This window comes from Pecten maximus, chromosome 6 (genome assembly GCF_902652985.1).
Source record: "Pecten maximus chromosome 6, xPecMax1.1, whole genome shotgun sequence".
Taxonomy (NCBI): Eukaryota; Metazoa; Mollusca; class Bivalvia; order Pectinida; family Pectinidae; genus Pecten; species Pecten maximus.
This window is the reverse complement of record NC_047020.1, coordinates 10,246,363-10,258,118: the sequence shown is the minus strand read 5'-3', so window position 1 is coordinate 10,258,118 and position 11,756 is coordinate 10,246,363. Positions and strand designations below refer to the sequence as shown.

At 35.8% G+C, this 11,756-nt stretch overlaps 1 protein-coding gene across 1 annotated transcript; it reads right to left on the bottom strand.

The window, feature by feature from the left end:
* Positions 1–672: 672 nt before the first annotated feature.
* LOC117330029 (acid-sensing ion channel 4-B-like) lies at positions 673–10,299 on the bottom strand. The gene is made up of 8 exons (XM_033888248.1): positions 10,109–10,299; positions 7,761–8,292; positions 6,603–6,701; positions 5,218–5,398; positions 2,821–2,877; positions 1,831–1,978; positions 1,513–1,604; positions 673–1,043 (listed from the first exon to the last, which is right to left on the bottom strand). The coding sequence occupies exons 1-8, from the start codon at positions 10,297–10,299 to the stop codon at positions 910–912; spliced, it is 1,434 nt and encodes a 477-aa protein (XP_033744139.1). The 3' UTR covers positions 673–909.
* Between the last annotated feature and the right edge of the window lie 1,457 nt (positions 10,300–11,756).

Genomic DNA, 11,756 nt, shown 5'->3' with positions numbered 1-11,756 from the left:
CAGAGTTCTCCTAGAAAGGTCAAGACGGTAGACATAATAGCCATCTCCGATGATTATAATGTGCGCATTAGTAGCTTTCTGGCATGACGGTAGTCTAATAATTTTGGATATTAGAAATATTTAATTATACCAAAGATGATTTTAAAATTAAATTACAACCATTTGTCATGTCCATAATTTTTCAAATCTATCGTCAACGAAGGGAATCGTGGAGGGAATGCAGAGCTACATGTACATTTACCATTTACCTCTATTCTTTTCGATCGTGGAATCGAACTCCGGCCGCCTAAGTGAAATAATATTCTAGGTGCCTGATGTCACATAGAAAAAAATATAACATCGTATTTGACTGAATCCCAATGATCACACGTTTGTTTGTTTGTTTAGGTTTGACGGCCCATCGACAACCATGGTTTTTTAGGGCCAAACACGTATCGCTCGCTATCGAGTCGTTCTCGTCGTGTTGCCCTTATTTGGTGCCTCTCTTACGTGTTTATCTTATTCTAATTAGTCGTTTCCCACGAGTTGCGAGTGTAACAGCAACAAGCAAAAGGTGGCATGCATATTTCACATTCGAAACGCGGAAGGAATATAGACACTATTCTTATGTTAAAGGATGTTTTCATCACGAGCGAAACAGCAACATCAGCTATTTAATATTCCAAAGAGTTCTCGAAGGAAAGTGATGAAAAATAGCTAATTTGAACAAAAGTTTATGCAGTTAATATGTAATGTATCACATATATCAGAATGAGATTGATATTGTGATTACAATGTATCACTCTTCGTTACTTTTCGTGACTTATTGTTATAAATACACGTGTCTTCTGTTTTCGTTATGTTTCTTTCCGAGGAATTTATATTCTTCTCCGCTAATCTCTGAGTCGTTGATTGTTGAAATCGACATAATCACATGCTACTTTGACTTCTTGTGGTTAACATCTTAAAAAATTTCAAAATCATATCAAAGAAAAATTCTACCAGTTCCATTAAAGTTCCAAAACTCGCTCCAATAAATAGTCCCATGTACCCTCCGATTGAAGCTGAAACACATAATGTAGACACATTGTAAATCCAACAGTCATCCGATTTGATGTATTCGAAGTTAGAAACCGAAACATCCAGAAACAAATAAAACATACAGATCTAGGTCTGATCCATTAGAGACATACTAATAAAGATGTTTCAAGCGTTTCAGTTTCCGAGATTGATAAATATAAACCACGTGTGACTCAAAGAATTACATATTACACTCTTTCTTGAACCACGATAAGCCGAATAGTATTCCATTCTCGGAAAAATGTGTGAACGTGCTGATCATTGGTGTAAATTCCGGTCTTTTGGGTCTTTTGATTGCTTGAGAATTTGAACTCTGACCCAAACTGGATATGGTATGTATTTTACTCTCGTTATATACTTTTTAAAAGTTGCAGAAGAAAAAGATCTACGAGAGACACATGGTTATTGTTAACTCATATAGAATAAAACCTACAACTCCGAAAAAGAACTTACCAACGAGATCCGAGTTTGTAAACTGTAATATCTGTTCTCTCCTGAAATACATTTTGCTATCCAAGAAAACCTCCAACATCAGTCCATTTTCTCTACAAACAAATATACTTGTTATAAAATATACCGCCGTTAGTAAATTGAATGTTCAACGATATAAATCCCTTACATAAAATGACATTAATATTTCATAAAATGAATATTGTGTCCACATCGCTGATCCTTTTACTTTACTCCCATTCATGTTTTGTTAACTAACAGAATGGTAAGGATGATATGATGCAGACTTAGCCTGAGGAAACTGTCACTCTAATACTTTACTTCATATATTCCGCAGACACATTGAGATCAGGAAACGTATCTTCCAAGTATCCGGGAGACGGGAAGGAACCCTGAGATAATTCTGTGGAATATGATACGGTTTCACAAGGATAACTGCATTCACATGAACTGTTATTCGGAAACGAATCTGAAAATAATGGAGATAATGTCAATTGTACATGAAAATGAAAGTGATTATAAAACTACAACTGTGCAAATGCAATGAATTTAATCATTTATCCTCTCTTAAAACCATAACTCTGATTTCGATTGACTAATAATAATGCATTATTATGCTAAAACAATATACATGAATTGATATGCATACATGCATCTCAGGGTATTCATTTTATATCTTAGGGTTTTTATAATACATTGTTGGGTATTTATTTCACATATTAGGGTATTTATTCCACATATTAGGGTATTTATAATACATCTCAGGTTATTCATCATGCTTAGAGTATTTATTTCACATAAAAGGAAAAATGACTACACCTTTCAGAAGTGCTTAAATGTACCCTGTTAATGAAAATGTCAAAAGTGAAAAACTAAGGTAATCCTATCATATGACACAATGTTGGATTCGGGTAGAAAAAGGAATGTGATTTCATCGCTTTTATACAACCATTTTTTTTTTACAGAAGCGACATTGTCATTTTCCAAGATGTTCTCGGTCTCGTTGTATATCAAATCATAATGCTGAAAAAAATCGGTAATATTTTAAATGATTTAGGTAAGACTTCAAAGAAATAAGTTGTAGTTGATTGGATATTTGTCAATCTCTGCTGATTAACGACCTATATTTCAATTGAATTAATGATGCATTTGTAAACTAATAGACATATGTGATTGACACAGCAAAATAAAAGTGGTCTTCTTTACAACTGGTGTTCTAGCTTTTCTTTTTCTTTTTTCTAATTCAATAATTTTGCAAGCTCGGTAGTAAAAGTATTTTGTAACAAACATCAACATGAAAACTGATCTTACCTGCCGCTTTGTCGTGGCAATTCACCTTTTGGAAAATATCACAGATTGGACCGTCACCTAAAACACATGCAGATAATTCCATTAATTGTTTGTTTTCCACGAGGATTGCTTAGGGTCTACTAAATGCTTTCCACAACATATATGTAATGCAAATAACAAATATGACACGTGTATAACATCCATTCATATACTGTTTACTCGGACGCAAACATTCACAGGTTAAAGGGAGGAGAGACAATAGGTAGAAAGAAACATTTAGAATGTTGGACATTGTTACAAATTCTAATGCACGATCAAACTTAATTTTGTTTGAAGTTGTGACTGTCATTAGCTCGTTACCAATATGTGATATTACTTGACATTATCACTATACCACCCCATACTCGTTAGAACGCCACTGTAGTTAGTATTCCATGTAATTATGTGAACACCGAAGTTACACTTCCATGGTTGCAGGTGAGTGCTCTATGATTTCAGACATCTGATGGAAATCACGTAAGAATATTATTCACAATTACTGCCAAATACATAAACATAAGCTATCTTCCAAATCGAAAATTTTCCTATCTATAATGTCGTATGTTTACCATTTAAGGGTCATTCAATCAATGATTATATATGCTATAAATTGAGTCAAATTCGATCAAATGTCACTTAAGAAATATATGTGATCTACATCAGATAATTATGCTCTCTCGAATTATGCATCTTCCCGCATATTTTGCCGAAAATTACATCGCTTAACACATTACATGTCAAAAGCAAGTATTCATGGTAGGCCTTCGCTACATACTTATTTGATCAAGTTACTTCTGTTCAATTACACCAGACAAGTTATTTATAAGCTTGCGAAAATATCACTGGGATAGATATTCAGATTCAATTTCATTCGATACATACTTTCATTAAACACCAACAACAGACTAAGACCATTATTTGTACATTTGTACATAACATAGGGATCTCAGGCAATGTATATACGAACTCTCTCGGGCGGTTACTTTAATAACATAATTATAATGTGGTACAGATATCTGATTGATAAATCAGCTATGAAATGAAAATTGCAAATACAACACTTAAAGGGGGGTAATTCATTAATATATACATCATATTCATAACAATAGTAACTACCATGCTACGCAGATATTGGCAGACTTTGATCAAACTAGTCACCATTATGTACCAGAGAAGGAAATATCTGTATCGAATATATCATTCATTACATTACATTTCCAGATTAAATTTTTACTTAGATGTTTGGCTTGTTGGTATTCCGTACACACTGTGTGGACTTTAAGACCCCGGTATCATGACCCTACATGACGCGTTAGAATACTTATGGATGGTGACACCAGCTCAATATACAAACATGTATATCATATTCTTTAAAATAATCTGACATCCAAAATTGGAAAATAATTATACAAAAAAATAATCACATGCTTTCTTTTCATTTAGACATTTGTTGATTTTATTTTTCTAACCTCATTTCTGGATATCTTTGTTCCGAGCATTACTGACGAGGACCAAACAGCTGTATCAACAAGTATTACAGTCAGTATATATACTATATATACTTTTATTTAAAATGCTATTCGTATCTGCGTACAGATTCTAGACATTAAATGCTATACGACAATAGTGCGTACACTTAACCCTTACTATACAAAATATAGAAGGGAGAAGGGGCAGTTATAAACGGGGATCGAGAAAAAACTAAAAGTTGATGCGTTCCAAGATGTTTTTTTTATTATTTGAGTTAACTGCTGGAGGAGAAAACACCTCATTATGTGAATAAATACGTAGATTCTAAACTATACCACAGGCGACATGACTGGATGGTTTTATGGAACATTAAACATAATTCAGAGCACCAACATGAGAATAAATCATTATAGATAATCTTAAACATTTTTCCTCGGGTTGGTAAGTACTAATGTTAATAGATTGTCGTATATAATATCAAGTTTTGTATTTCTAATTGTGGAATGTGCCATGGTTATATGATTTATCAGCCTTGGACTGGATATTCGTGTTCCTTTCTATTAAATTTCCTGTCGTTATGGGCATCCGCGTCTTCTTCGTGTGTCAGGTAGAAGGCCTGCACATTTCTCTCAGCTTCTCCATTATAGGATGCTTCTGAGAGTTTTATGGAATGTTAGGGATAATCCCGTTTGTTAATTACTACTTACCCTTTCGTTTATTACCATTCGTAACTTTAGTGTACGTACCATCATCTGGTAAAATGTCTTATGAATTTGACAAAATGCAGTCACCCCAACGTAAACATTCATCGAAATATTTGTATTAAATTTTTTATAATAGGATTCTAATGATAGCATCCTAACTAATCGTGTTAACTTGTAATGCACTTATCTACGATGGGCTCCATACCTGGAAGAAATACATCCTTACATCCACACATGTCCACGACGTACTCGGTGAAACAGTCCAGCCGACACGCCCCATAACTGTAGTGGGTAATGTACTTGAGCTGATGGACATAGTCACTTGCTGTGGTGTCGATACAAAAGTCATCCCCAAACGCAGGTATTGGATGTCTAAGGAAGGATGTCTGCAACAAGACAATGATCACATGCTAGCTTTCTTGTAAACAAGAATTCCCGACTGTATTAGGAATTGTTTGAATCGATTTATCATTATTTTTTTTTCTATTTAAAGCGTATACGGAAATTTTCTGATTGGCTTGGTTTATTTTGTTAAACGTCCTATCAACAAACACAGTCGGAGTCGGAATCGGAGCCCACGGACACCCGATCACCCGGACACCTGGAGAAAAACCACAGGCCTACGGTCAGGCAACTTCCCCGGTTAGGTCTCGAACTCGCGACCAAGAGGTGGAAGGCTGGTGATGAAGTGTCGGAACACCTTCACCACTCGGCCATCGCACCCCCTCCCCACCTCCTCCAGAGCATTTTCTGAACACAGCTAAAACGTTTGTAATTGTTTTATCGACGTCCATTTATCATTAAAAGTGCTTTAAAATGGAAAATGTAAGTAAAATGCATGAACGGCAACGCGAATAGTTTTGATTTTGAACACATGCCTACGGATGCATCATACCTTTTAGAATATTACAATTAGTTACACCTCTCACACAAGATGATGTTTAGGTGCGATACTGTGAGTACTCAGGGCGTACCTGTCATCGCTACATGCAACAACAAGATAGAGATTAATATCAGTAAAAAGGTAGCTTAGCTCTAAATGTTTCTATGTTTGCGAAGTGTAATGGCCAACTGGTTTAACCTGATTTAGAACACAAGAGGTGAGTGTTATTCAACTCCCAAGGCATGAAATGACTACTAAAGCATTACAACTGTTGAATAACATTCAGTTTATACACACAGGGAATAAACTCTTAATGCGTTTTGATTGGCTGAACCGGTGACATTTGACCGGGGTTATTTTTGACCACTAAGTTCAATACGTTTAGATTAGCCAACACTTGAAGGCCTTTTCACGAGGACTTGGAAATGTGAACGCACAAAACGTAGTTCGCAGTAGTTTTGTTATATTTTCAAAACTGTTCATAGATTTCTATCAATTTATTGTTTAAAAGAAGAAACTTTCTTATTTCTTATTATGATTTGTAATTTCCATACTTTTCCGAAATCTTACTTTTGCATATTAATTAGCGGCATTTTGATAAAGGATACCTGATATTTTGTCGCTGAAATTATGCTTGCTTTACTTGATAACAGATACTTGAAATTTTTTTCGCAGCTATGATGTTTGCTTTACCTGATAATATATACCTGATATTTTGTCGCTGAAATGATGCTTGCTGTACCGAGAGAGAGCGCTAGACCATGTTCATCGACGTCTGGTTCTTCATTTTTGGTATGAAGCAGCACCTAGATAGGATTTATTTAAAATAAGATATTTCAATTAATTACCGTAATTATTTTGTTCAAAGCAAAAAAGGAATAAGTGTATGCATGTTTGTTGAATTCATGAAAATGACGTAATTAGAAAAATTTACAATTTAAACGTAACAATCTTTTAAAGATTTACTAACAAGTCCTTGTCTCAATGATGTTCCTATAGTGACAAGACCAGACGAGGTGGGTGTCTCTACTAACAAACCTTGGTGCCAATGGAATTGATTATAATAAGTACTGTTTGGATTCGATGATGTCTACAGGACACTATAATCAAGAGCAGTGGGTACTATTAGGCCACCCTAAAACCTATCTTACATATGGGTACTATTAGGCCACCCTAAAACATATCTTACATATGGGTACTATTAGGCCACCCTAAAACATATCTTACATATGGGTACTATTAGGCCACCCTAAAACATATCTTACATATGGGTACTATTAGGCCACCCTAAAACATATCTTACATATGGGTAGGTAGGTAGGGCTGTAATGTTTTTATTCAGTTCTGCCAACAGATTTTCGACCTTTGATACGAAAACAAACCAAAATATGGAAATCATTATTAATTTTGTGTTCTTAAACAAAAGAAACACATGCAAACCTCATTTGGGTTTTGGAGACGTAGTTTCAAACCCTCTTAGCAACTTACGGCCATAGATATCCGGAAAGGTCAAATCGTTAAAAAACAATGTTTTATTTTTCACAATAATTTTTATTGGGTCGGTGCATTTGTCTGGATCATGCGGGTTACGCCAAACCAACTTTATTTTTATTTTGACCTTAACAAAGTTTAACTAATTCATATATTATGTAGTATGAAATATTTTTTTTATACTATTTGTCGTGGTTTGAAGCTTTCAAATTGTTTTGTGAGTATATCAATAAAACATGCAACAATGATTAAATAATAATGCATCAATAATTTAACAACAAAACATACAACATCTAGAAACCACGAACACAACGAGAGTGTATATGCAACGACCGTTTCATTTGATACATTATATAATACGAAGAAGATGTTACCCTAAAACCGGATCCAGCTCTTGAGGTGACAAGGTAGTCAGAGATGTTAGAATGGAGAATAACTGTGAGCCCCATTCCGCTGCCAATGCCATCGTTTTCCGAGAGTTTAATGTTCTTCAGCGTAGCGCAGATTCCAGCCTTTGTCATCCGTGAGATGAAGATCGACTCACATCGCACAGGCTTATTTTGCCATAAACACAGTAAAAACATATCAAACACAGACCGTTTATAAAATATATCAGCAACATCAATGCTTTTTGTCCAATTCACATCAAGTGCATTGAAGTATGACGAGTCTTTTTTGTTCGCCATGTAGGTTTTAGAGAGTAGTTCTCGTATTCGGGGATCATTGACAGTGCTTGTTTTGACATGGTTGACATCACAGATAGTTACAGAGGGAAAATTCTTTTCTTCATCAATTGCAGAGTGTTCATTGAGTAAGGTTTCCGTCTTGAGATATCGGGATATTTGGGTATAGGACTGCCAGACAAGTAATCCCAGCATGGCGGCCAGGAAGATGTACCACAACAGCCTATAAAGACATATTTTTCGATAACTAAATTCGCCAAATTCTCTTCTCAGAGTAATGTCCACTGTTGTATTTTAATACATTGCGGACTTGAGCATATACCATATCGAAGCTATTATACTCGATCGTTTCATTTAAAAAGTATATCTGTAAGACTTTTCATGGTATACCTTTGGTTTGTTTGGTTTGGTTTGTTTTTTGTTTAACGTCCTATTAATAGCCAGGGTCATTTAAGGACGTGCCAGGTTTTGGAGGTGGAGCAAAGCCGGAGTACTCGGAGAAAAACCACCTGCCTACGGTCAGCACCTGGCAACTGCCCCACGTAGGTTTTGAACTCGCAACCCAGAGGTGGAGGGCTAGTGATTAAGTGTCGGGACACGTAACCACTCGGCCACCGAGCCCCTTCATGGTATACCATAGTATGTAATAAAAATCAAAGTGCCTAGAAAGTAAGGGCCTTAAGGATCAACTGATTGTACCGCGATATAGTGTTTATAATGAATTAAGGAATTAAATGCACTTATAGTATGAACAGTACAAGTTTTGTAATAACGATGGGAGAGATTTTAAATAGAAATATAAGTACAGAAAGCAGCCGTAACCACTGCATACAATTTAGTCCGGATGAAAGTGTGTGGTCTCCATTAAAGACAACGAAAATAAGCCGACGGGTAAGTACATTTATTGCCTCATCGATATATTTAGTGTAGTATTCATGAGTTGGTAAATTGATGTCTACGGCAGCGTATTAGGGCCACTATAAAAAAAATATTAAATCGTACGTACGGATTACTAATTCGTACGTACGATTTACTAATTCGGACGTACAGATTACTAATTCGTACGTACGATTTACTAATTCGGACGTACGGATTACTAATTCGTACGTACGATTTACTAATTCATACGTACGATTTACTAATTCGTACGCACGGACTAATTCGTACATACGAATTAGTAAATCGTACGTACGATTTAATTTTTTTCTATAGTGGCCCTAATACGCTTCCGTAGATGTTCAATGTCTGGGAAACGTCGATATTTTGATTAACGGGCGAATTAAACTTAAGCATTTTCAGCCGTTATTGGTAAGATGCAGCCTGCTTGTTTCTTTTAACTATGAACACTACTGACCCTTCCATAAGAACGTTTAACTTTTATATCCCACTTGGATGTCAATCAAGTTATATCCAGTTATCTGGATGTTGGTCTAGCTACAGACCTCAGACAGTCCAAATAGATAGCTAGGCGCTTCAGACTGTCCAAAATTATAGTGTCATGCCTCGAAATGTCTAAAACATAGAATCGCGACTCACTCTGTCCAAATACATAGCTACGCTATTCAAATTGTCCAACTTTCCAAATACATAGCTACATATATGGCCTCATACTTTCAAACTGTCCGAATTTATAGCTACTGGCCTCAGACTGTCCAAATACATATTAAGACGTTTCAAAATATCCAACAATATAGTCTCAAGCCTCAGACTGTCTGAAAAATATAGTCTCGCGCTTCATAACGGTCTCGCGCCTTAAACTGTCAAAATGTACAGCTACGCGCCTGTTACTGTAAAAATGTATAGCTACGCACTATTTTACATAATAGACACTTTGAGAATGATATCCTTTACAAATATAATTTCTTATTGTGACCGAATTTTGATACATAATACAAATATGATAAGATTTGTTTGCTAACATACATCAGACTCTATACGGAAGTAATAAGTAAGTGTAACATGCAATCGTCAATATTAGAAAAGGGTTTCAAATTATCTCAAATCTGTTTTATCTAATCAATAAAAGAATACACAAATACCTTCTAATCAGCGAGGAATCCACCTTAGTAGCTCTAGAGAGGCAGTGAAGTGTTGTCGAAGAGGTGTAGTTGTACCAAATATCGAGAAATTTGCCCCCGTCTTCTTTTCCATTGTCATCATACCTGCTGTCTGTACCTTCGGAGTTGTTCAAAGAGGCAGAACTGTCGCCAGTTTGGTGCCTTACAACCATAGTGTCATTAGATAACGCAGTCAATTTTAACGCTCCAATGTAGTCGGACAGATATCTCTTTTTCTACCCACCATACACTACTGTCAACATCCTCCAAGACGTGTGTCACTCCCCGTATCACTCCACTGCTAATATCCTGCTCAGTGTGTTCTACTTGTAATAGTCCCCTTGCTCTACTCTACAGCCATCATCCACACTCACTCTCCTCTTCAAATGCCCTCCCCGCTGTGCTTTGCGTCAATATTCCCTTTTCACTGTCCTACCGCCGAGCATAGGTCAGTTGTTGCTATCCAGTCTGTACAAACATTGTTCTTTGATACGATAACACAAGTACGGCATAATTATATTTATTTCGATATCTTAATCACTAGTATGATCAAATCATTACCGGAAGTCATTTGTCAGTTAATTCATATTCTTAAATGAAAGGGAAAACTAAATAACTTTCTTTAAAAAGGTTAAAGAAATCCTTGTTCGAGTGCCTTTATCAATATTTTGACGTTTCTATCCAGGTGAAAGCGTTTTGGATGCTTAAGCTAACATACAAGAACATACAATACAGATCTGGTTAATACTGAACGAGGCCAGACGTAATGAAAACTAATGTAAAGGGGACATTTATTTCCTGTCACGGTGTTCTTGGAAAGGGAATTTTGAACATAAGGGAATATCTGACATTTGGATGGAGGGAATGCAATAGAAAGTCAGATGTGGGAGAAAAACGTTCAGCAGGCCCTGGATTAAAAACATTTAGTAATCACTCGGACAAAATATTAATATCCTCCATACCCACATATAAAAGTCTAAAACCCAACCATAATAAGATGCAAAGATAAAAAAGAAAATAATGCATCCAATGACGATGATACTGGTTTGGGAGTATATGATAAGAAGTTTTCTTGAAAAGAAAGAAAAAAGAAAGAAAGAAAGAGAAATAAATAAATAAATAAATTAATTAATTAATGCTTTAGGAATTCGTCCAAAAACATAGCTCAAGGAGGAACATATAGCTCAAGGAGGTATATTTACACTCAAGGAAATCGTCCAAAAACATAGCTCAAGGAATGTCTATTAAAACTCAGAAGGACTCGTCCAAAACATTGAACATTGCTCGAGAAAGGTCTATTAACACTCTGGGGACTCCTCGCAAACATAGCTCAGGGAAGGTCTTGTAAAGAGATGTTAACGGTCCGCCTTGTAAGTCCAGCTGCTGCAGAGAGTATTTATTTACTGAACTTAATTAGTGAGCTGACCATGTGCAAGCATTTTCTGTCTTCACAATTTATACCTCTGTGATTTGGTTATGATGTTCTAATATTGACCAATACCATATGTATAACAGTACAGTCCCATTGAACGTGACGTTTACATTCAATACTAATGCTAGCTAAAACAACCCTGAAGTCATCTCACTCATCGTTGATCGCTTTATCATGACGGTCAATCACGACTTCGCA

Coding starts and splice junctions, on each gene's coding strand:
- LOC117330029 (XM_033888248.1), bottom strand. CDS start 10,299: ATGGTTGTAAGGCACCAAACTGGCGACAGTTCTGCCTCTTTGAACAAC. Junction 5,399..6,602: donor TTTCAGCGACAAAATATCAG/GTATATATTATC, acceptor GTCTTGTTGCAG/ACATCCTTCCTTAGACATCC. Junction 1,605..1,830: donor GTGTCTGCGGAATATATGAA/GTAAAGTATTAG, acceptor ATTTGTTTGTAG/AGAAAATGGACTGATGTTGG.